Source organism: Rattus norvegicus, chromosome 7, assembly GCF_021556685.1.
Source record: "Rattus norvegicus strain SHRSP/BbbUtx chromosome 7, alternate assembly SHRSP_T2T, whole genome shotgun sequence".
In the NCBI taxonomy this organism is placed as follows: domain Eukaryota; kingdom Metazoa; phylum Chordata; class Mammalia; order Rodentia; family Muridae; genus Rattus; species Rattus norvegicus.
Window position 1 is genome coordinate 78,787,789 of NC_141540.1, and position 25,203 is coordinate 78,812,991.

Below are 25,203 nucleotides of genomic sequence, written 5' to 3' on the forward strand. Positions count from 1 at the left end.
ATCAGAAAGTATTACTAAATATTTTGCCATATGAAGGGAGTTAACTAACATAAACCTTTGAACTCAGTCAGAGTTGACATATTTCATAATGCAGATGTTAATACAATTTGAAGAGGTTCAGGTAAGGCTCTTCAGGATACACTTAGTAGACCTGTGGTAAGAAGCCATATTTTAGAACAGTGGTTCTCAACCTTCCTAATGCTGTGACCCTTTAATACAGTTTCTCATGATATAGTGACCCCCAACCATAAAATTATTTTCTTTGTTACTTTATAACTTTAATTTTGCTAGCGTTATGAATTATAATGTAAATATCTATGTTTTATGATAGTCTTAGGTAAGCCCTGTGACAGGTCATTTAACCAATCCCTAAAGGGATCACAGCCTACATGTATTTCACACGGTTGTCTGATTAGTAGCAAGATGATTAAGAGAACTTCTAATGTCAGGTATTAGCCCAGTATTCAAGAGGTAGAAGCTAGTGGATCTGAGTTCAAAGCTAGTCTGATCTACAGAGTTAGTTCTAGGCTAGCCAGGGATCACAGAGAAACTTTGTCTTGAAAAAAAGAAAAGGATAATACACAAAGAAATTGTTGGCTAAGTCAGATATAAATCTTTACCCTCCATTTATATCTGAATTCAAAACAAATTTGTCAAGTCTCCCAATTCCTTTGAATAACTTTATAATTTTACAAATAGAAACTTAATATTATTCTACTAGACAAAAGTGAGTTTATCAATTGGTATTATAATTATGATTTTATTTGAAAAATGGGCTCAGGTATTAATGCCCATGGAAACCATGGAAAGGGCCTTGAGTGTAAATATAAATTTTGCTGTATCTATTTTCCTACAACCACTCTGAAACAATGCTTTGCTACACACAAAAAAATTTCACTGTCATCGTTTTAAGGGGGAAAAAAAGACAAATTAACCTTTGGATTCTAAAATATTACTCTTTGGCTAACTTTTATCTGAAGTCAGCTTGGGTATGCTGCATACTAAATGGAAATTAAGTTTTAAAAAACGTTGGAGCAGGCCATTTAACTTCTAAATGTAAAGTTTTGGAAGTCAGTGAAGATTTTTTTTCCTTTTCTATTTTTCAGAGCTGGGGACAGAACCCAGGGCCTTGCACTTGCTAGGCAAGCACTCTACCACTGAGCTAAATCCCCAGCCCCGTCAGTGAAGATTTTTAATCTGACAAGTAACATTATTGGATATGCATTTCATGATCACTTGTAGAAATAAAGCAGATCTGAAATGAACTGGAAAGAAAAAAATTAAATTAGTATGTTTTCCATTTCTTGCCCAATGGGATATGTGCACCCACCCAAATGCACACATATATTCTGCTCCTGATACATACATACATACATACATACTACACACACACACACACACACACACACACGCACAAATAAGTTTTTAAAAATAAAACAATTAGTTCTTGCTAAAAATATTCAACCTTTGCAACTGCAAGATTTTTTACAAGAAATAACAGAAACATAGAATATCCTCAGTATGTGGGAAATAGCTGAATATTCAAAAACCTGTTCCTTCTCAAACTAGTTTAACAAAACTTGAATCACCACTAACACAAAGCTGTTAATACAAACAATCTATTGTCGAGAGAAAGCTCCCTCAGTCTAAGTTACTCCATAGGAAAGTGGCTTGTTTAGGCTGTGCCCAGAGAGACATTCCATTTTACAGGCAGCCTTTGACTCAGTTTCATGGATGGAGGAAGACAGTCCTCCTGGGTGGACAAGTAAAAATCACCATCTGTCTAGTGCTACCCACGTGGTACAGTGGCAAATGACTTACTCCTGGTAGTAGAAGGGTACCTCTCAGACAGTTATCAGTGAATTGAGGCCATAAGGGTACATGTACTAAAATCATATCAGGAAACCCAGGCTCAAGAACTAATCAGACAGAACAGATTAAAGGAGTATAAATCTCTCAAATGAACTTCATAAAGTTGTATTTTCCTAGCGTTGTGATGATAATGGCTCCATACCTTCCTGTCATCTGATACTTGGTGTGCACACTGCATATGCGTGCACGAATATGTTTGTGTGTGTGCGAGTGCCTGTGTGAAGGACCGACAAGCAGAAAACTCTTGATTTTCTCTGGGGCTTGAGCTCAGCTTGGTCCCTTCTGTTGACATGGCCTACTTGATTGGCCTCCACCCATCTGGACCAGAAGCCACTAATTCTTGTTCTAAAACAGTTCTGTCCTCCTTGCCTCTATAGCCAACTACATCTTCAGCTTCAATCATGACTCTCCTGCAGCCTGATCTCTACAACAACAGTTTCTTCAATATGGCGGATTCTGAGTTCATTATTTTATCAATACACACTCTATTTGCATTTCTCTCAGGCCTCTTCTGAAACTCTGTCATAGTCACTTAACTTATATTCATTCTGTAAAGCGCATACATAGAGAAACGTTTGCTTGCAATATATTATATGAGAGTTAATACTAATAAGTAAGATTGAAGCAAAAGAATGTACCTTTTCCTCAGTCAGATCACCAAAGAAGGCAGGGTTAACTGGCAAATTGCTGCCACTGAAACTGCTGTACCTTGTGAATTTATTATCATTCAATAAACTCTGACACTGTAGAAGGACACAAACATGTCCATCTGTGTTTTTGCCATAGCACACTTTCAACAATCTATAAAGTGAAATTTGTCAATAAATATAACAAAATCGGGTTCAATGTTTCTAGTAGGCAGATGAAAATATAACACTGTAGCACAAGAGTGATGGGAACCCTATTAATAATTGTCAAGGAAATGGACTATCTTGAGAGAACCTATAGGGAACAGGAAGACAACTGAGAACACAGCCTTGGAGGATGTTAAAGAACACCAACCTTTAGAGCTTGAAATGTAGCTCATTTGGAAGACTGTTTGCTGAAAAGTGCCTGCCTACCATGCACCAAACCCTGTGTTCTATCCCCAGTGCCACATAAACTAGGCCCAGAAGATTGATGAAGTTCTAGGTCATCTTCTGCTACATAGTAACTCTGAAGGGTAGCCTGGGATGTCCAGGCTGAGGGGAGGGAAGGGGAGGGAAGGAGAGGGGAGGGGAGGGGAGGGGAGGGGAGGAGAGGGGAGGGGAGGGGAGGGGAGGGGAGGGAACGGGAGGGGAAGAAGGATGGAAGGAAAGAAAGGAAGGGAGACAGACAGAGAGACAAGGGGATAAGGAAGAGAATGCTAACCTATAAAGAGCAGATAGTAGGGAAGACAGGGGAGACAGACTGGAAAGGATGTAGAACAAACAAAAACAGAGATGACCTGATTTAGCTAAAGCCTCAATGAGAGAAATTCTATAAAGGATCCAGACTTTGAATGTCAATCAGTCTAAGAGGGTAGGAAATTAATTTTGTGGGCAAAAAAATTATTTTCAAAGATGTGGTAGCATACAAAAGCTCTTATTCTAACTCTCCTTGCTCTTAGTTTCTACCTGCTGACATTCATTGTAGGATACATTATAAAATGATTCCTATGGATGGAAAATCAGGAAGAGTTTCTGAGTGGAAATCACCATGAATAAAGGTGGCAACTGTTAGAAAGATATTCCATATATATGAAGAATTAGAAAAAAAAACAAGATTTTGCTAATGTATGCTAAATGAATTTCAGAAATGATATTGAGAACATGAGAGCATTAAAATATGAAAAATACCTGGGCTTTTATAAGACTTTTCTAGAGGACCTTTTTTTTTTTTTTTTAAATGGGAATTGAGATCTTAGAATTAGTATAAGGAAGTAACAACAAATCACCAAGTTAATGAAAAATACACTTGGCAATGGTAAACAAAACTGGATGGCAGGGAAGACTGAAAGCAGAGAGACAACTAAGTTATAGCTGCATAAAGGTGAGGTGATGAGAACCTGAGGTAAAGCTGGATAAGTAATCCTTAGCAAGAATCCACCATCTTTTCCAAAGTTGTGCTTTCAGTTTCGTCTTAGATTCTGGTCATCTGGTATGGAGTGTTGCTGAAACAAAAATCTAGCTTATGATTCCCCGGTAAGCACCTACAGTGGTCTAATCTAGACTGGCATTCTCCGTGCCTCCAGTGTGGTTGCCTATTGTGTCTTTTCCACTTATTTGCATGTGGCTGCAGTATATATATATATATATATATATATATATATATATATATATATATATATATATATATATGTATATGTATATGTATATATATGTGTATATATATGTGTGTATATATATATATTTTTTTTTAAGTACCATTTCAGTCTTGTATCAATCAACAAATCTGAAAAAGCTGGTGGAGCACTGGACAAGAAGCAACAACTTGGAGAGTTGAACCCGTTTCTAGTAATGAGTCTTAGGATCATCATTCTGGCCTAAGTTTACTAATCTTGTGAATTTTGAGGAATTAGTAAATGCTGTGGACCCTGTTCTCTGTAGATTCACATGTGAAATCTACATAGAAGGAGACTAATAAACCTTATCTACTCCCCTTTAAGATGGCCCTTAAGTCAGCTGTGCTAAGATCACCTGAAGTGCTTGCTACAAATGCAGGTTGTGGGCTTGGTAATTTAGGTTTTATTAATTACTCCAGATGGTTCTGATATAAATAGCCCACCCTATCCTATCATATCCAGAAAAACAAAGTGCTTAAGATACCCCTGTATCTTAAAAACTCTTGGATTCATTAAAAGTACTCGCTAAAATTTATTCTAGGTTTAAAACTCCTCTGTCTTTATGAATCAAGAATAATAAAAAAAAGTTAACTTTCAGGTGTTAGGCTAGAATGACTCCTGATGTCATTGACAAACCAGAGGAGTTTGGAAATCATCTGAATGGAGAAACAGGTACTAAGTTATCTTTGTTTCCAGGGGAAGCATTAAGGGATAGTCACAGTTTATTCTTAAATGCTTACAGAATAAAAAAAAAATCAACTTAGAATCTCCATCTTTACTTAGAAATGACCAGTTTAAGCATGAATTATGTGGGCTGAGACTTTTATGACCCTTCCAACTTGCCACAGTATTAGCTTCAAGACACTATGCAGAGAAGCAGGCTAACATACAAAAAAGTACTAGTCATATTCTAGATAGTTTAGAATATTTGTCCCCAAAGTGGGGTATTGGAAATTGTTCAGTAACAACTTACATCACTATAAAGCCCTATAATTTAATATTTATTTGCTGTTATTACATTCTTCTTTCTACTAGCACAGAAGCAAAGAGGATGAGCAGGTTAATTTTAGATTTATTGAGCACCATGGCACTTTGCATAAAGCACTTCATTCTTTCTTTTTTTTTTTTTCGGAGCTGGGGACCGAACCCAGGGCCTTGCGCTTATTAGGCAGGCGCTCTACCACTGAGCTAAATCCCCAACCCCAAGCATTTCATTCTTTGTGAAGGAAGCAACACTCCCACTGCTGAAATGAAGAAACAGACACCCGGAAGATTCAGTTAGAAATTCGGTGTGAGCAAAACTGGTCTCCCAGTCTAACTTTTTCGCTGTAAGGCTTTCTCGCCCTCTCTCCACCATACGTCTCCTCCCTTCATCCACCTATGTCAATCTCCACACGAGTTCCTCAACTGCACACGGTGGTAAGCCTCTCTTGGGTACACCCGTCACAGCCCTCTTTCACCCGCCAGGGTTCCAAGAAAAGACTGGAGAGCAGAGGTTGGAGAACAAGGGGACACGGAGCCTTCCTGAACCAGGACCTCAGAGCGCTGTCCTCGGCCAGCCCTGAGCAGAGCAGCACAGCGTCTTGCTCGCCCTTCCCGAGGGCCAGCTTTCCCGACTCCCCCAACACTAGCCTGCGGTGAGGGCGCTTCCTTCCGGCCTGCATAGTGTTTCTGCTGGCGACGAATAAAATACCACTCTACAGCAGACCTGCAACTGACTTGCAGGTTCCCACAACTCGCAACCTAAAATCCGGGCGTGACCCTGGGGTGGAGGATGAAGCTACTGCGACATTTACCTCACCCTCCTCCGGCCTGGCCGCTTCCGGCCTTTCCGGGTCGCCCATCGCGCAGACTCTGCCAGAGCCACCCGAGCTGAGGAACTGAGAGCGGCAGGGCAAATCCGAGTAATACCGAGGTAGCCAACAAGTCTGCACTGTGTGAACCTCCTCCTGCTCCGGGCCCGCCCAGCTGCACCGGTCCTGGGTTCTAGCCAACCCATTCGAAGGGCTCTTCCTGCAGCGGCTCCGCCCAGGCACGCTATTCCCGGCGCCTCAAAGATCCGCCTTTCCTGCGGGCTCCGCCCCGCGCCCCAGAGATCCGCCTACCCCAGCCGGCTCCGCTCCGCGCCTCAGAGACCCGCCTACCTCAGCGGACTCCACCCCGCGCTTCAGAGATCCGCCTACCCCAGCCGGCCCCACCCCGCGCCTCAGAGATCCGCCTACCTCAGCCGGCACCACCCCGCCCCTCGCCTTAGAGATCTGCTTCCTCAGCAGGCCAGCTTCTCTTGCCTGAGCAGGGCCTCACTCTGGAGACAACAGCCCAAGTCCAGTCCTCAGTACCAGAGCACTTCAAGCCTGTTCTTCGGTGACCCTGCCCACTCTTGCTCCCCCAACTTCCACGCCCTCGCCCTGCCTGTCATCTGTCATTCTGGAGCTTGGAACTTGCAGTCTGCCTTACTTGAGCCAGGCATGCTGGTACATTCCCTAGCCCTCGTGGTGTCCCAGTGACACGGTAGGTTCACTCAGACTGTCAGAGTGGCTGTAGAGCTGCCCACTGGATAGGATGTGGAGAGCCGGGTGGGAGGGCGACACTGTTAAAAACTCCAAGGAGAAAGAAACTCTGATATTTCAGCGACCAAAAGGAGAAACTGGAGGGGGAAAGTGTGTGCGTAAATGGAGCTTGAGAATGAAAAGGAACATTAGCTAAATTCAGGGAAATCTTTGTGAAACTATTTAAGCAACTGAGTAATATTTAATTGAACTTTCACAGCCTGGGTTCTATACTGCTAAGCCTTTTAGGCAAATTAATCTTTGAGACATCTTCCTATAGTCGGTACTGCAAATTTCTTCATGTTCCAGATTAAAAAACTGAACCTGAAGATAGATAACCAAGGTTAAGCAGCCAAAATACAGTAGACTCCAATATCCTTGCTATGTGTCTTTTCAAGGCAAAGGTTAAAGTGGTAAAGAGAGACGACACGTCTGTATTGTAAGGTCCAAAGACAGTGAACAAAGATGGTGGCGATTAATCTTGGTTGAAAAGCTTTTCAGGATATGAACAGGGCTGGGGATTTAGCTCAGTGGTAGAGCGCTTACCTAGGAAGCGCAGGGCCCTGGGTTCGGTCCCCAGCTCCGAAAAAAAAGAACCAAAAAAAAAAAAAAAAAGATATGAACAGAAAAAATATCCAAATATAGTAAACAGGATAGACTGTAGCTTTGTGATGGAGCATGGGTTCAATCCCTAGCACTACCCCTACCTACAAACGGAAATAAGATAAACAAATTAAATAAAAATAAGGTGAAAGGTAGTAAACACCTCTGATCCCAGCATTTTGGATAGGGACAGGGGGTTGGGGCAGGGACAGGAGGATCATGAAACCAAGGTCAGCTTGGATAATCTCAAAAACAAACCAAAACCAAAAATGTGAAAAAGAAGTAAGATTTTCAGTAGGTTCTACAGAGAGCCCTGCTATGACTCCAACGTCCGCCATCTGCTTTGTGGTTAGCCTCTGAAATATAAAGTAGGATAGAAATTTTGCTTTGAGCTCTAAAGCCTATCCTGAAGTGGAGAGTTACCCTTTCTTTCTTAGAGCAGTATGATCAAATTCTGAGTGAAAACTTTTTATATATTACATTTGGAGGAAAGTCATTGTCACAAAAGATTTTAAAGTCATCAAACAATGTCTCAAAGCATTTGAAGAGTAATTCTGTAGGAAGACATAGAAGAGAGAGCATTCAGATGCAGATAAAACAGCCTGCATAATACTCCCTGAAATCTGTTATGTTGGAAGAAAATGAATGCTTAGCATGGCACAGAATTCCACAATCTACTTCAAGTAAGGGATATGAGGCATCGCCAATGATCCTCCCTTCTCAGGGCAGACATGGAGAACCATTCCTTCAGTGCTTTCCTGATGCTCCATTTGTTTTGACTTCTTACAACTTTCACTGTTCAATTGAAGTCTCTTCAGTTTGCAGAGTCCCACATGGTCTTTTCACAGGACAGACAGTATCCCCTAACCCTACACTCAGCTGAGTATGGACACTGGGCAGCACTTCCCCTCTAGTACCTGCAAGAACATCTTTGGGCCTACAATAAAGAAGACCATTGTTTAAATACTTTTAAAGTATATGCACACTATGTCTCTGCGAGGAGGGAGGGTGTGTAGGTGCCTGTGAGGTTCAGAAAATGGTAGTGGATGTTTTGGAGCTGGAGGTACAGGGTACTTGGAAACTGAACTTGTATCTTCTGCAAGAGCAGTTAATCACCCCAAAGGGAATGCTCGTATGTGGAGCAGTAGGGATCTCTGTCCTTGGTGCTGATGTATAGTAGCCCAAGAGACCAAGACAAATCAACTTTCTATTTTCCATCAATTCTCAGCTCCTGAGATACTGAAGTACAAAAGCAACCAAAGACAAAGCTATAAGCAGTGGTCAGAGACAAATGCCATTTTGATTTCAGAAATAGACAAGGCCGAAATCACTCCTTTTGCCAGTTGCACTAATAGTTTGTTTCCCTTCTAACTTGATCTTGATACTTCAGCCCATAGAACTACGAAGTGCAATGTGACTTTCTGGGGAGTGGCAGCAAACATCCATGTAGTAAACGGGTGATCTTTGCTGTAAGAGCAATCAGTGAGAAAGAAAATATGTTCCAAGGGAAGAAAACTCAATTTTAATATCAGAAACCACAAGTACCAGACAAGCACAATGTTAGGCATTGAGGAGAGAGAGAGAGAGAGAGAGAGAGAGAGAGAGAGAGAGAGAGAGAGAGAGAGAGAGAGAGAGAGAGAGAGAGAGAGAGAGAGAGAGAGAGGAAGAAGAAGAGAAGGAGGAGGAGAGGAGAGGAGAGGAGAGCAGAAGAGAAGAGAAGAGAAGAGAAGAGAAGAGAAGAGAAGAGAAGAGAAGAGAAAACATGGAACAGAAAAGGGACAAAGAGGAGGAAACCATTCAAGGGAAAATCTTGTTTCCTCAGGTAATAGCAGTGTTGTTTTACTAAATACTTCCTATCTGCTTAGGAACACATCAATTTTATCTTCAATGAGCATTTCCAGTGCTGTATTGTTTCCAGTGATGTGTTATGTGTTATAACGGTTGGCTGCCTACTAATCCAGTCAATCTCACTGACAAACTCACAATACTTCATTCCTTAACTAAATGGTGCAAGCCTCTTAAATGATCACTCTTAAGTCTTGACTTCTTTATTAGACTCTTCCGAAATCACTGCGAATAGAAACGTGTATTTACTGTTTCACAGAAGTGGCACCCGGTCTAGAAGAGCACACAAATACACATGACTTGGTTCCTTATCTAGATTCCTAGGCTTTCCTTTTGAAATCTAGACAGATGCAAATCTGGACAACTCAAGTCTACAAAACCAGCACAATGAAGACAGTGCAAAGATCTACTGCCTGTTCAGATAACTAGCTACAGTTACTTAACCTAGAAAAGGAATTCAGGGGAAAATTCAATATGGGGGAAGGAGTCCCCTGTGAAAACAATTACCTGAGTAGCCTTGTGGGAGCAATGAGCCTTGAGTCTCTCCTCTCAATTAAAATAAAATCCTTGCAGAAAACTGGCAAACACCAAACTCTTGCTTTTAAACCATGGGAATATATGGAGTTATATTTCACAAGCCATACTTACTATTCAGAAAGACCTCCAATGGAGAGGAGGGTTGCATATTTGGAAATGTAGAGATTACAGCCAATTAGAATAGGTTATGTGCAGAATAGTGCAAGCTTCACTTAAGGCATTGGGAATTCAAGTAAGAACAAGTTAATACTTGTTAACAGCATCATCCTAGGGTTGGAGAGATGACTCAGCTGTTAAGGAGCACCTTTAGGTTCTAGGTTCAATTTCCAGATCCCACATGGAGGGTAACAACTTTCTGTAACTAGTTCCAAGGGACTCAACGCTCTCTTCTGTGCTCCATGGGCACTGCATACATGCAGTATAAACACACATGCACCTGTATGGATAGAATAAGAATATATCTTTGTTTTTTTAAAGAAAAAAAGGAACATCATTTTAAAATGCGTTCATCAGTGACATTAATAAGTAAATGATATTAAACTACAGGTTTAAAAACATGGGCAACTAGGGAATCAGCAATGCCTTTGGCAATGAATTCTTGGTTCTAAACTGGCCAGCTGAGTATTCCTCAGTCTACAAGTGTGGCCCAACCTTTTTATTTTATTTTATTAGCTGTTGTAGCTGTGACATCTTCAACTTCATTAACTCAAATGAATCAGCAACCAGTAATACAGATTGACTGCTTCAAGTTTCAAGAACGGTATGAAGAACATTTTCCCACAGAAACATTTTAGGTACTGGCACATCCAGGACAAACACAGTACAAAGTGGGCATAGTCCACATTAGTCATTGTAATTCATTAATCTAAAAATGTTGGGTGATCAAGATGGTGGTTTAAGTTTGATCCCCGAACTCGCATAAGGAGAACCAACTCCAAAAAATTGTCCGTGGACAATCTATGTAATCCAGATTACAGACCTTTTAAGACACAGCTGTGGGTGTACTCAAAGGTTTCACACATGCTAAATCATGTATTCATGTTCTACATTCCCCACCCCTATACCATTTACCTTTTAAAATTAAGCATGCACTCTTGCCTTCTTAGAGTATACAGACTGTTTTAGCCAAACTATGACATGTGCCTCTGACACTCAATGTCCAAATAATTTAGACCAATCTAGTGTTACCAAACGTTTCTACACAGACCAGCTCCGGTGCTGCATTTCTGAATGTTTATCACCTTCCTGGTTCGAAGTTTTGCTACTTCAGGAATCTAGTGTTCACACTCCACACCTGTGCTTTCACTCTTGGACTTGCTCAGTGCCTACAATTGTGCCTCATTTTTATTTACTCACCACCCCTACCCATTTCTTGGTAGTTGGAAGATTATGCTTTCCTGTGGGTAGAATTTTTCTAATAAAATGACAAAAATGTGTTTATTCCCTAAATGTACTAAATGAATATGGTAGTGAATAATGACATAAGCCTTCCATTTCTGCAGGCTATGATTCCAAGAGACCAATGAAAAATAGCTGGCTACCTAGGAGCGCGAGAATTTTAAAGAGTCTAAATAAAGCCCACCTAAACATTACCATTCAATCTTGGCACACTTTATGTGTCCCTCCTCCTCCTCTTCATCACCATCACCATCACAGGGGCAAACATCATCATCATCATCATCATAGGGGCAAACAGGCTGAGGTGCAAATGTAGAAGTCAGAAGATGACTTGCACTTGGCTCTCCTACCTTGTGGGTTCTGAAGATGAAATTCAAATCATCAAAAGCAAGGCAGTGTCTTTACCCATTGAGCCATCTTTTTGAGTTTGCAGCCCCTTTAAATTTTAAGAGAACTTAGAACAAAATTATATCCTTTCTGTTTTAAGACAGTTGGATTTAAATAGATATAACATGACTGACTTTAGAGCATCTCCATATGTTCAAAGGTCTTGAGACCACTAGGGAAAATGAAATTTAAATCTTTAGCAAGCTTATGAATCACTGCTTTTTCAAAATAGCAAAGTCAGAGAATCAGGATGGTCTAAAGCACCAGACTGCATCTAATGCAGCTAGAACCTTACTGGCACATGTCTTTAGTCTCTAACCGAGTAGCATGATCCTGTCTTCCACAAAATACTACTGCAGTCCAATGTTAGGAATGCAAACTCCACAGTGCTTGTGACAGAACTTGTCAGTTTAGCACTTCACAGGTGGATAACCTTCAGTTCCCCAAGGATGGCAAGGAAATACTGAGACAGTGCTTAGCACATACTGAGTACTTACGAAAAACAAGGAAGAGAAAGTTACTATATAATCAGTAAATCTAATGCTTTTGGACTATCAGGTAACATAACAGACTTTGTATTCATGTTTTAAATAAATCACGTTATAAATAATGTGTGGTAACTGACTGGTATTTTATCTGTGTACTCGTACCCATTTTAGTTGATGCAAACATGTGGAAGAACCACTCCCCAAGCAGTCCACTAAAGGATATTCATCTAGCCCTGACCAAGTGAGAGCCAGGACTGATCAACAGTTGCACTTTTTCATGGATTCCAAGTAGGAAAGGCTTGGTTAAGAAAGTTTGCAGTGGATTTATATTCATGAGTGAAATGAAATGCTCTTTGGGCTGAGTTTTAGAGTTTACTTGGATGCTGCTCTATTATAAAGACTGTTGACTTCTACCATTTAGTGTTATCAGAAGTGACCAGAAGACAAACAGTGCCCAGGAATCTGGAATAATAAACTATGGAAACAAGAGAATTATTCCCTCAAGGAAGAGTTCAATTTTAGCTTGAGTCTTAACAGTTGTTACACTCATTAAAGAGACCCCATCTTACAGCAGAGATGCTGTCTGGGAACAAGTATTAAGTAGTAAAAGCTTCCTTTTGAAGCATCCTCTCAAGCCTGAGCAGGAAGCCCTTCCAGAGCCTCCTGCCATCCACACTTTAGGGGATGCAGGAAGTAGCCCGACTTCCAAAGCTCCAGTGAAGGTCATTCTCAGTTTCCAAAATTGTTTCCACTTCTGTTTTACTTAACAAGACCAAAAGAGAACTTTATTTTATATGACTTTATTTTACATTTAAACCATTTTATGCTTTACTGAAAAAAAAAAAAAACCCACACACACACAACAACAAAACCCTCATGCACACACAAAATTAAAAACAAAAAAATCTTACTATGTTTTTATTACTAAAAGCATTTTAACTAAAATGGAAGACCTCAGACATCTTGCACTTTAAATATTGCATTATTTTAAATATTTTCATTCTTTCAATAGCTATTAAAAATAAACTTAATTAGGGTTTAAGTGTCCTCATCATATTTAACTTGTTCTCATTTAATAAGTTATCAAGCCTGTCAAGTGCACACAAGGGGTATGTTTGTTTTATTCCTTTTAGCCACATTGATGTTTGTTAGCTCTTAATTCAGTGTAATATTTAGATGTATAAACCAATGTGTCACTTTGGTAAGTTTACATATATCTAATACAGCATGGTGCTGTATACATTTTATATCTTTAGTGTCAACAGGGCTGAGAATGCCATGTGATTCAGTCTTTTAAACGAAGTTATGTAATAGAGTATGGTCCCTTTATAAACATGAAAACTATCAAAGGCCAGAAGTCCTAAACAGGCACTGAAAAGATAGGTGAGAGACAACAGAACAACTTCTCTCACTATTCTCTTTATATTTAAGTAACTAGTTTAAATCCTAGTAGGGACTTTTTATTCCTTGTTATCCCATCAAATAAACCTGATAAGTCCACAAATGTTAAGGGTATTGGTTCCAGACAACAGTCTTTGAAAACAAAACAAAACACCTGTCCCTTAGTTAAAGTCAAACCATCTGTGCTGATTAATAATCACACTTCACCTTGTAAAAAGAAAAGGCCTGGCTGGGTGCCACTTAGGATTCTCTGCTAACTGTAAAATGTGGACTGATTTTCTTAACTTTCTTATAGTTCACATGTATATGACTTAAAAAAAAGGTATGACTATAACCATGTCAGTGCATTGCCCCTAGCTTAAAAAATGTACAACTATGTAAATAAAAACTGTATCTTCAATGTTACTTGACATTTCTTCTGTAATTTATTTAAAAAAGTAAAATGTAACAAGATACTTAAAAAAAAGGCTAGATACAAAAGTAGTTAAGCTGCTCACCAACATTTAAAATTTTCCAAAATGTATTTTTAGTAATCATGATCTTATAAAACATTTTACAGTTATCAGAAAGTGCCCAGGCTGAGTCACCTTCATACAGATGTCTGGTTGTTACTCAAGTGCAGCGTGACCTGTCCACCTGCACTACAACAGATACAAAACAAAAAAGGGGATGTGATAAGGTACTGTGCATTGGCCCATCATATGTACAGAAAAGTGCCTCTCTCAAAGGAACACATTACATGTAAAATATCAGTGGTGTTTAGTATCCTAAAGGTCAATGAAGCTGAAATAACCCGCAACACAAGTGGGTTTTCTATAGGTAAAAGTGACTTCGTCTCTAAAATCTGAATGTCAAGAACTTTCTAGAAGTTCCATATACATGATACACAATTGCAGCCAACCACAAAGAACACCATAAAAAAGTTAAAATGAAAACACAGAACATACTTAATTTTTTATTTTGAAATTCCCTATTCCCTCTATACAAGAACCTTTGCTGAAACACTTTCCACAAAGGCAGCAGTGAATTTTCAGAACATTTTACATTTTTTCCCCCTCAGCAAAAAAGATAAATCACAGTGTAAATTATGTTGTTCTGCTGTCATCTTTGGCTGGGGTTAGACCTAGAAGTTGGCGACTAGCAAACCATCATAGAGAAAAGGTGCCAGTGCTTCTTAGGCCTTTAAGCTACAAACTCAGCAAGGAATGTTTGCATTTAATCTCTGTAAGGTACCACCAGGGGGGTATGACAGCATTAACTTCCATAAACTTTTATAGACAAATGGGAAAAAAAATCTACAAAATTAGCTAGTAATATTACACAGCAATACACACTTTTTATACTCTACACAAAACCAAAATTCTTGGTCTTAATGGCGAGTAGTAATTTTTGTTTGAGAATCTGTTTAGAGGAATAGAGTGGGACATAAAGTCGAGAAATACAAGTATTTGCAGTAGGAAGATGTTGGTCATCTGGTGGTCTTATTGTGATTGAGGGCATAGGCTGAAAACCTTCTTCACTGGCTGGCAATGATGGGCTTGATGTCCAGAAGTAAACCTAAACAAGAATAGATAATTATAATGTTGGCTTTAATAGATTAATAGTCAACTTTAATTCTGGCAACACAAGCAATCCCACTGTGATGTTTTAAAACCCAGTTAAAATTAAAGCCTCACTAACATACAAGCTAAGGAAAACAACAGACCTGTTAATATGGAAGGGAAAAAGCCCAGGAGGCTTCAACCATAGACGAATTACTATCAACAATTAAGGAATGTTGGGAGCAGGAGAAATAGTCAGTAGAAAGCACACTACTGATTACCTAATATCAAACGGCCAGCCTTTAAAACATCCATCTATCCAAATAATATCATACAGACTGAGTGAGTTTTACTTATGTGTTTAGGAACATGAACACACAAAGACGAAAACGAGAGAGAGAGAGAGAGAGAGAGAGAGAGAGAGAGGGAGGGAGGGAAAGGCAGGCAGGCAGGCAGGCAGGCAGGCAGGCAGGCAGGCAGACAGACAGACAGACACACACACACACACACACACACACACACACACACACACACAGACCCTGAATTTGAAAAAGGACAAGGGAGGGTTTAGAGAGAAAAAGTGGAGAAATGATGTAATTATCTCAAAACAATTAACAAAATATCCCTTTAGTTTCAAAATTATTTTCTTGTACTAAAAGACCACCATCAATTATACTTCAATAAAATACATTTTAAAAAAAATGTTCAGGATTAAAGGGGGGGAAAGGTGTCATATTATGGGTTTTTTTTTTGTTGTCTTAAGGCCCGAGTTTTCTCATCTGAGTCATAAAGTTATTGTGTCAAACAATCACTAAGGGCCTTTACTAAGGGATAAGTTCTCTGAGTAACTCTTGGGGGGTGGGGTGGGGGTGGGGATGAGGGTGGGGGAGAGGAACAAGAAGACACATTTCCAAAGAAAAGAACCTACCCCCATCCCCTCCCCGCCTAGCTAAGAAATCATTTTATAGCAAACTACCAAAATGACAGTTTTATTAATGCTAATATAGTAATTTTATAATAATAACTGAATATTGGGAAATAGCTACAATGGATCAAATTTCATATAACAGCATATGGATTTCTAGCACAAATTTACTTTGTACAACACACAGTGTAAATCAATGATGCCCAGTAAGTGTCTGTTACTCTATTACTAAACATACCAAAGAAATGCCTTTTTGCAGAAATATGTACTTTATGAATATAAAACTATGTAAGATCTATCCTTCCTCACATTCACATACCAATCTTCTAGAACAGAGTTTACTCTATAGCATTTACTTTGTACAACTAAGCAAATAAATCTAACTTTCCAGAGTGACTCAGAAACTTAATTGGGATTATTTTCTAAAACATAATTGTGCAAGAAACATCATCTTAGAATGCTACAAAAGGGAAAAGATGAAACAAATCCTCTGCAAAGTACCACAGCACAACTGTTAAAGAACTAGGAACAAAGCTGGTCCCATCTACTCATTTAACAGGTAAGAAAATGCTTAATGGGGAAAAACTTCCAGAATGAAGGAAGGGGGGCTAGAGTGTGGGTCAGCAGGTGAGTGTACTGGATGGATGCAATATCTTCCAGAAGATCTGGGTGAGTCCCTGCACACTCAATGACTCAAAACTACCTGTAACTCTAGTCCCTGGTGATCTGACACCCTCCTTCTGGCCTCTGAAGGTACTACACGCATACGGTGCACAGACATACACGCAGATAAACTACATAAAGGAGAAACTGAACAAAGAGGGGAGGGAGGGAGTGAATGATCAACCAGAGTGGTAGATTTCACAGCACTTTTATCAGTAAACTGTCCTCCAAGAGGGAGATCCACCATCCCACCCCCTAAAACAGCAAAACAAAGCATAGCAAAACCCTTGTGTGTCTTTCACCCCACGAGCTGTGTGAGGCATCTGACCTACCAGGTCCTGCCGCTCAGTCATGCTCATTCTCTCTACTATTGACCAGAACCAACGTTTGAACTGCAGGAGCTTCTCAGCATTCTCTCCTGAGAACAGAAGTTCAATGTGTTGTATTAGATGTTGTTTCTTTTGAATACTGGTAACTTACATAAACAGAGATAAATTAAACTTTAAAATTTATGACGTCTAATTCCTAACAGGAAGTTAAAGCTTTTTGTTAGTTATGAACCTTTGTAATTAATTAGGTCATCCTGACTTGAGATGAGTAAGAGAGAAAAAGTGACCTGTCACCATCAAGGTTGATGTAAATCTCATCTGTAAACCCTGATTCTTCTCCTGTGACTTTAAGCCAGTGCTTCTCAAACTACTGAGTTTATGAGACCTTTTTAAAAGGCAGATTCTTATTCATTCACTGAATCTAGAAGGTGGAAGAAAAAGACACCAAAGGGTCTGCATCTCTAAAGTTCCAATGATGCAATGATGCAATGATGCAATGATGCAGATGCTGCTCATCCGGTACATTTACATATGTTGCTTGTTTTCCCTTCTACAGTTTTGGTTTTAAAATGAAATAAGTTCTTCTAAGTACTGACATTAAAATGTGGCACAAAGCCCATTACATAACAACCTATGAATTACCAAACACGGAAGGTTAATACAGTGCAAAGCTTTCTGTACTTGGAGCTTGTCAGGACGGCACATCCTTAATCCCATACCTGTCATAACTCAGAAGCAGAGGCAGATGGGATCTCTGTGTGCACAGGAACAGTCTAGTATGTGAATTCCAGGACCCTATGGATCCTCCATAGACCCTACTTCAGAAAACCCAAATCTATAATTTGGTGAAGGCCATTTAACAAAACAAAATACACAAAAGTGGAAAAGTCATATTCATGTATGTAGAAATCTTGGTATAGCTATACTGTTTTCATAATCAATTTCTTATAGCTTTAAATTCTACACTGTCTGAATGTCTAAAAAATAAAAACAACTTTAAGGCAAATCACACACTGAGATAAAGCTTATTTGCAAATGATTATAATCATTTTTTTTCTTTTGCTTCTGGAGTCATGTGAATTTTGTCTTTACAATAAAGTGACCACCCAGTCACAACTCTAGAAACCAAACATTATGTGATCATGTTCTTTGACTATCGGAGGTACAGGAAACATTTATTATTTTTATTACTTTAGCAATAACATCATTTTCCCACCACGAAAAAATTTTACTGTGTTCAAAATTTGTTTGGATGTGAGCACACACACACAGATTTTTTTAGACAGGTTCTCACTATGTATCCAAAGCTGACCTCGAACTTCAGATCCTCCTGCTTTGGCCTCCCATAAGGAACAAAAGAATAGCCTAATTCTAAGTTAACAAAATACTTAATCATACCTTTAAATGTAATGAGAATAAAAACTCAGGCCTGATTGCTTACAGGGCTTGGGAAGAAGACTTGGCTTTTACCTCTCAGAAAGACGTGCAGTTTCCTACCTGACTCATCATTGAAAGACGTGAAACTGATGAGCATCTGCACATTGACTTCACCACAGCCGTTCACCAAAAGTCGGAAATCCTCTGCTGTTAAGTCTTCTAAAGAATTTTTTGGAAGCACATCTAGTAGACCCTTTCTCATTGCCTAGAGAATTTAAATTATTTCTTTTATTGTAAGAAGTACTTTATTTTCCAAGGCATCTGTTTATACTATTAAAACTCAATATCTAATTTTAGCAGCATTCTCTAAAAACATTAGTTCTCTAATGCGAGGAGAAAGAGTAGGGCTGAATTATTGTGACTTTCCTCTTAACAAAGTCAAGAAAGAACAATGGAAAAGTTGAGCACAGCAAACAGGCTGCAGTTCAGAAGTTGCTTAGTGTTCTTACATCCCAGTAGAAAAGGGAAACTACTTTTTAAATTATAACATATTAAATATAATTATATTTAATTATAATTATAAATAACACAGACAGCATATGAGTTAAGCATCACTTCAGTTGGTGAAAGTGCATCCCAGAAAACAATAAAGACAAACCTCCCAGACTCAAACCCAAAATCTATTGGGAAATGTACCACCCAGAGCTATGCTAAGTATCTGGGGTGCATTAATGGTTCGATCTTGGCCTCCTCATTTTGCAGAAGGAAAGCCATGAGCAGAAGTACTAAGTAGCCTGCCAAAGTGCAGCTAGAAAGTAGTCAGGAACTTCATCTCAGTACAACAATTCCCAGCACAAGAATCAGAACCACTCTTGGCTTACAGGAATTTTATCCTGCAAAGGGAAAGCATTAACACCGCAGGAACCATGTGCTGATTCTTCTGAAGGGGCCTGAATGCAGAGCTGGTCCTTGGGTCACTGTCTTGAGGACTTATGTTTGGAATGCCTCTCCACTGCTGTGACTAGGGCAATGACCCTTCTGATAGATAAGCCATGTTATTTGTGCTGACAATATGGTGGAAACATGCTTTCCTCTAAAACTGCAGTAGTGGCAGCTGGCTGTACAGCGAGGAAACACTAATAGGACTAGCCACCAATAAAAACCCTGGGCTGTGACTCTCTGAGGCTTCCCTGAGCAACGTTCGTCGTACATGTGCTGAAGCACTTTATACTGAGTATATTGTCTGTGACAGCCTATATGAAAACATGTACCCTGAAGCTTGTACATGAACCCTTCAGGTTCTACCTAACACAGCCTCCTCCTCTGCTTATGCTGCTGGGGTGTCTTTACGTTTACTAAGTGTAACTGGCTGAAGTCAGTGAATCCTTCTAACTAGGATATTCGTAAGGAGAGGTGGCCATAGGATGACTTAAGAAGTGTATTTAAGTCCTACAAGCCCCCTTTCAACTTTTGCTCACCAGAGCTACTCTTTTTGATTATACAGTTTTTCCAACAGTTATAGCCAAAAGTAAACGAGTACTTAGTCTGAACTCTTGAATTTAGTTGTAAACTCATTTTAAATTTGAAAACTTTGGCCTTTTGCAGAAGAACAGATTACTGGGCTAATTTACCACAATGCAAAAACAAAAAGTTTCACCACATGACATCCATTGAACTTTCTAGAAAATACTTACGTGCAATGGCTGTTCTGCAACCACCAGCATTCTGTGCTCCGCATATTTCCTTACATACTCATATACATTCTGCGGAGTGACTGGTATATTTACACCATTTGGAATAAGTTCAACCTACAAAAAGTTCAGCAGTGACATTTAAAAGCAATTCTGACAAGCAGTAACAGCTCAAGAGAACTTTCTACCTCACTCCTTCTTGATTCTTCTCTCTGTTCTCTCCTACAATGCTCATTTCGGGCATGTGCCTTGTCTCAATCTTTCTCTCTTGGTTCCTGCCCCAAACTGTCCTGTATTTGTCTAACAAATAACCCGATCCTCTCTCGAAGATCAGAAAACTGGGTTTGCTTTACCTGGCCTCCACCCTCTTCTTTACACAGGTCAACTGCAAACGCCAAGTCCATTGCTGAGAAAACAGCATCGGCATCTGAACTCTGAGATGCAAGGATCAGTTGTCGTAAACTCTCATACATCACAGGGTCGAAAAAAGCAAAGTCATGCCAGTTGACCTGGAGAATAATCATAAAAGTCAAGTGAAGCGTCCTTTCTCCATGCAACAGCAAATTAATCTGTAATGGCTTTACCTTTTCGGGGAGGGGAAGTGATAAGGATTGAACCCAGGAACTTGTGCACGCTAAATAAGTGCTCTACTACTGACCTATATCCCGGCCCTAATTTTATTTAACTTACAGGTACAGTGATAAAAGAATTTCCCACAAGATACATAAAACTGCTTTAAAGAGAGAAAAATTAGAAAGTCTTTGGCTTTGACAATTCATTTACTTTTTTTTAAAACAGGAATTAAAAAGTTAACTGCTATGAGGTGAAGCCAACAGCGTGCTTTTGTAGGAGCGGTAGTAACAAAAACAATAATTAGTTTCAAAAATAACTGGAAAAGCCAGCACAACTTATTGAACATTGATCTTGACTAAATATCCCATATGCTCTTGATAGTCACCATATGATACAGGTCACTAAATCCAAGTGACAAACTGGACTGTTCTAAGAAACTTGGTAACTTACAAAGCTCACATCACCAAGTTAAACTGAGGTCTAGCAGATCTCATGAGCTAAAGGGTCAACATATGAGTATTTGCATGTTTGAGAGCTTTGGTTTTCAAATTCTATGCATAAGAGCATTTAAACTTAAATTTGGTCTCGGCTAAAAAGGAAAATACATACTTCTCACTAAAATATCCTTATTTCTGATATATTCAGTGGTTTGGTTAAAAGCAATTAATTTGGTACTATTAATGTGATCACGTATCTTGGGATGAAGAGTGACAGGCTTCTGGAGTTATTTTGTGGAATGGATATGGTGTAACCATTTAACTGTGTTCTAAAGATTGTACGTTTAGTGCTGCTGTCGACTTTGTCGGAAGGGTTTTGTAGCCGTCAGTGTGACGGAAGACTCACCTGGTCAAAGTACAAGGATAACTGCTGAATGTCCAGCTATAAATAAATGAGAGATCTCTACCACCCTACCCAAGGCTCGATGTTCACTGCGAGAAAAAGTGGGTTGTGAGAGGTGTGTGTGCACCTGTGCGTGCATGTGTTTGCATGCGTGCAAGAACGTGCACGAGTGTGTAAAAGCCAGAGAAAGCAACACTGTAGAAACTGAGGGCTGACTATGTAGCACAGCAAGGCTCTTAAGATACCAAACTCAGAACAGCTGTGATTACCTGCTCAAGACTGGGTCATCAATACCCAGTCACCGACTGGAGAGGTTCACAGTGCCCACATCTCCCTAACAATTTATACAATTAATGGCTGATGTGGAAAAACAGACCATTTTCTTCAGTGATTTAACCACTGGTCAAGTGTCCATGCTCCTGTAAACAATCTTAATGGTACATAAACCACTAGGTCACAAACAAAATGAGACATGAAAACAGAAGGTGAAAAGGGGGCAGGAAGGGGATAAAACAACGGGGAGAATGGGGATGCAATCATAATCAATTATTTACACAGGTGAAAATGGCATAATAAACTCATTATTGTGTATAATTAGTATGTCTAATAAAACCATTAAAGGGGGTAACTAGTAGACTCCAGCTTTAACAATGTGATTTACAGTCGATTTCTGGCCCAGCCATCTCTACAGAAGACTGATAATTAATACTTGGTGTCGGTTGCTTTATCACAGCTTTAGGGATTGTTCTGCACAGCTGGGTAATTACCAGCACAGACTCTTTCCAGGCTACCAGACTATCAGCACACAGAGCAAAGAAGCTGCCTCTGAGCCACAGGAGTACCAGCCACGCCTTACTAGACTCTTGGCCCACTGTGGCCCTTATGTGTATTTTTAAAGCTGAAGTGTCATTTAAGACTATCTCTATACGTTACTGCCACCCACCTATGACCCATTACAGTGGCTTAGGGTTCGGAGCACTGTGTGCAAAGCGTTACAAAGTTGCCAAGAGATTTCTCTTCAGTGGGATGGAGGTCTGTCAGGAACCAAGCATAGTCCTGTTGTTACCTACTCTGCTGTGCCGTCTCCCCATGTACAAAGACTTTTCTATGCCATTCAATACTTGACGATTATTTATGATTATCATGCTTTTAATACAAAGTGAATGCTATACATTGTACTATCGTTTATTTTGCAAAAGAAAACGTTTACAATTGTAATAGCAGTTATATGCATCAAACTTACTTTTCTACCAAGCAACACTTTAATTACATGCCTATTCAATGTGATAGGACATAGTTCATTTTGCAACAGACATAGTCCAAGAATCCTAAAAATAAGAACAGAAATATAATTTAAATTCAAAACTAATTAAACAATTAGTCCCACATACATAAACATAAATAAATACATAATATTTTGAGAAAATCTCTAGGGCTTATTTTTATCTAATATAAAATAGAATTCATACCCAATTTAAAAGCTAATTAATAGTCTATTTTTACCCTGTGGTGACACACCTTTGATTCACAGCCCTGCGAGGCTAGCAGGAAGATCTATGAAGGCTGGCCTACATATAGAGCTTGGGGCTGGAGAAGCAGCTCAGTGGTAGAGCATGTGTAGCACTGACAAAGCCCTGGGTCCAATCCCCAGAACCCCATGTCCCCAGATTCAAGTAGGAAGAATAAATAGTGAGTTTACCTGCCGATGTTTCTGAAACAATTCAGCCTTGCTTCTGTGTTTTTGCCAGGTCTCGGAGTATAAAACCCTCGCTTTCCAGGTTGGTAAAACAAAGGAGCATTGTCGTCACCATCATCGGTGTCATCTAAATCCATATCTACCACACTTCTGCTAGAGCCATGACGCTTTCGGTTTTCCTACAAACAAAATTATGAGAAGTGAAACTCCTGAGCTCATTTTAAAACATAAAATGGTTCTCTGAAATTATTCAAAGTAAAAGGCAAACAGAACAGCATCCATGTTTAAATGTGTGTGCATAACAATATTAAAGGTAAACTTTAAGAAATAATAAAGGCAAAGCTACAATACATAAACAAACCTTATGTGCATTAAATATTTTCGCTACATTTATTTATTTACTAATTTATCTTTTGCTTTCTTACTTATTGTTCTATGTGTATGCGTTTTGTTTGCATGTGTGTCTGCACGTGTAGTCAAGGCAAGGAGAGGGCAGCAGATTCCCAAAACTGGAGATGCAAACAGCTGTGAGCCATGTGGGTGCTGGGAATTGAACCCTGGTTCTGTAGGAGAGCAGCCAGGTGGTCTGAACGGCTGAGCCATCTTCTGCCTTCTGTATGTTAAATATTAATGTCTGTTATTCAAATAAAAACACGTTGGGACCTCAGGTCAATTGGGAGAATACTTGTCTCACAAGCACAAAGCCCTGGGTTATCTTCTGCTGCATAAAGTAGACATGAGAGCACATGTATGTAATCCCAGCACTAGGAGGGCTGAAATAGGACAGTCCCCCAGGTAAATTCCAGGTTAGTCTGGGCTAGAGTAAAACCCTGCCTTCAAAACAAAATGAAACAAAGACCACCCTTTACCTTAATGCCTAGAAGGTATTCTTTTTACTAGCTATAGGATTCTGGATAGACAGTTCTTTCAACTTATGGACGATGAAGTTCTACTGTCATGGAGAAACTACTATGTGTAGTTTCTGGTAAGAATCCATTGTTTTTCAAACTACTGTCTCCCTGCTTTGAGTATTTAACTGTGTCTGGACAGTTTTAGGACAGGATGCTTCAAGTCCACTGACCTTGAAGTTTGAAGAACTGGCCAGTCTTGCCTTGTTCTTGTTCTGCTGAGTAGTTTTAGAGCTTAGGAAGATTGGCAGCTGGTACTTTGTGAGTATTAGGTGTGACACTAAGTTGTCTTAACACTGCATTTAGGGGAGGGGGGCTTTTAAGACAGAAGGAATCTCAATGTAACAATTATACCTCGAAACTGTTGATATGCTGGACACTTGGACAGTGTTTCCCAAGCAGGTAATTCTCAAAGCCTTTGCCATCTTTCAAGTAGGACAGAAGAACAAGGACCACCGTACCCTCCGAGCCACCGTACCAGCCATTGTCAAGTTGGACTCTTTCCAGTCTGTGTGCTCTATACACTTGCTCAGAACATGCATTCTGTGCTGGTGTTCATGGTAACCAATGAAGTGACTGCAGAGCTTGTTCCTCTCAGCTAGCACTAGAAGCTTACTTACGAAACAAACCACACCATTCCCCGTTCCCTACTGCTGTACTGTGATAGATTGTTTTCACTGCATCTTTGGCATCAACAGCTTCCTGGGAGTGGCTCCTAAGACTCTAGAGTGCTTCTTTCCTCTGCTACTCAGCTCCCTGGATCTCGAAGCACACTTCAGTTAGTGTTTATGCATAAAGAGCAAACAGACTAGGTTTTCATTAATGTCTAACTTAACCCATTTTATATTTGATTCTGTATAGTACAACTACATGTCTTTCTCTTTCTGTACTATAAAACATGATTTGTATTTACAAAGGCAGCTCCTAAATCCTGGGGAAGGGGAGGGTTGTTGTTGTTCTAATTGTCCTTTAACATGTACTGAAAATCCCTTACCTGTACCTTTTCTGAGGAGTCTAATAATCCGAGGTCCAAGATACTGTCAGCTCCATTTTCCCTAAAAACAAACAACACCCCCTTTACAATCCAGAGAGGTGAAATGTCTAAAACTTAGTGTGAAAGTATCTGTTCATATTTACTACACAATTTAAAACCCAATTTAGCTCAAAACCATGGAATATGTTTATAATCACATTGTTAGCCTGTAGTACAGAGCAAACTCAAGGCTAATTCTTGTGTTACACTAGAAAGGATACCATCTCACAAGTAAAACAAACAAA

At 39.6% G+C, this 25,203-nt stretch overlaps 2 protein-coding genes across 10 annotated transcripts in view; both read right to left on the minus strand.

The window, feature by feature from the left end:
* Rrm2b (ribonucleotide reductase regulatory TP53 inducible subunit M2B) overlaps nt 1-6,149 on the minus strand; it is a 31,245-nt gene extending 25,096 nt beyond the window's left edge. For 2 of the 3 annotated variants that reach the window (XM_087556494.1, XM_087556495.1), the window contains exon 1: nt 5,971-6,083. In XM_087556494.1, coding sequence (XP_087412620.1) covers nt 5,971-6,018 — 48 coding nt within the window. In that variant the 5' untranslated portion in view covers nt 6,019-6,083. Of the gene's footprint in view, nt 1-5,970 lie in introns of all 3 variants that reach the window. The other variant, NM_001130543.1, reaches the window with a different exon arrangement.
* A 6,621-nt stretch (nt 6,150-12,770) lies between these two features.
* Nucleotides 12,771-25,203, minus strand: part of Ubr5 (ubiquitin protein ligase E3 component n-recognin 5) — a 109,600-nt gene continuing 97,167 nt past the window's right edge. For 4 of the 7 annotated variants that reach the window (XM_087555461.1, XM_087555458.1, XM_087555460.1 and 1 more), the window contains exons 52-59: nt 24,920-24,980; nt 23,021-23,196; nt 22,565-22,649; nt 20,262-20,417; nt 19,912-20,025; nt 18,338-18,482; nt 16,844-16,929; nt 14,306-14,939 (exon numbers count right to left, since the gene is read on the minus strand). In XM_087555461.1, coding sequence (XP_087411587.1) covers nt 14,727-14,939; nt 16,844-16,929; nt 18,338-18,482; nt 19,912-20,025; nt 20,262-20,417; nt 22,565-22,649; nt 23,021-23,196; nt 24,920-24,980 — 1,036 coding nt within the window. In that variant the 3' untranslated portion in view covers nt 14,306-14,726. 7 annotated transcript variants of the gene reach the window in all.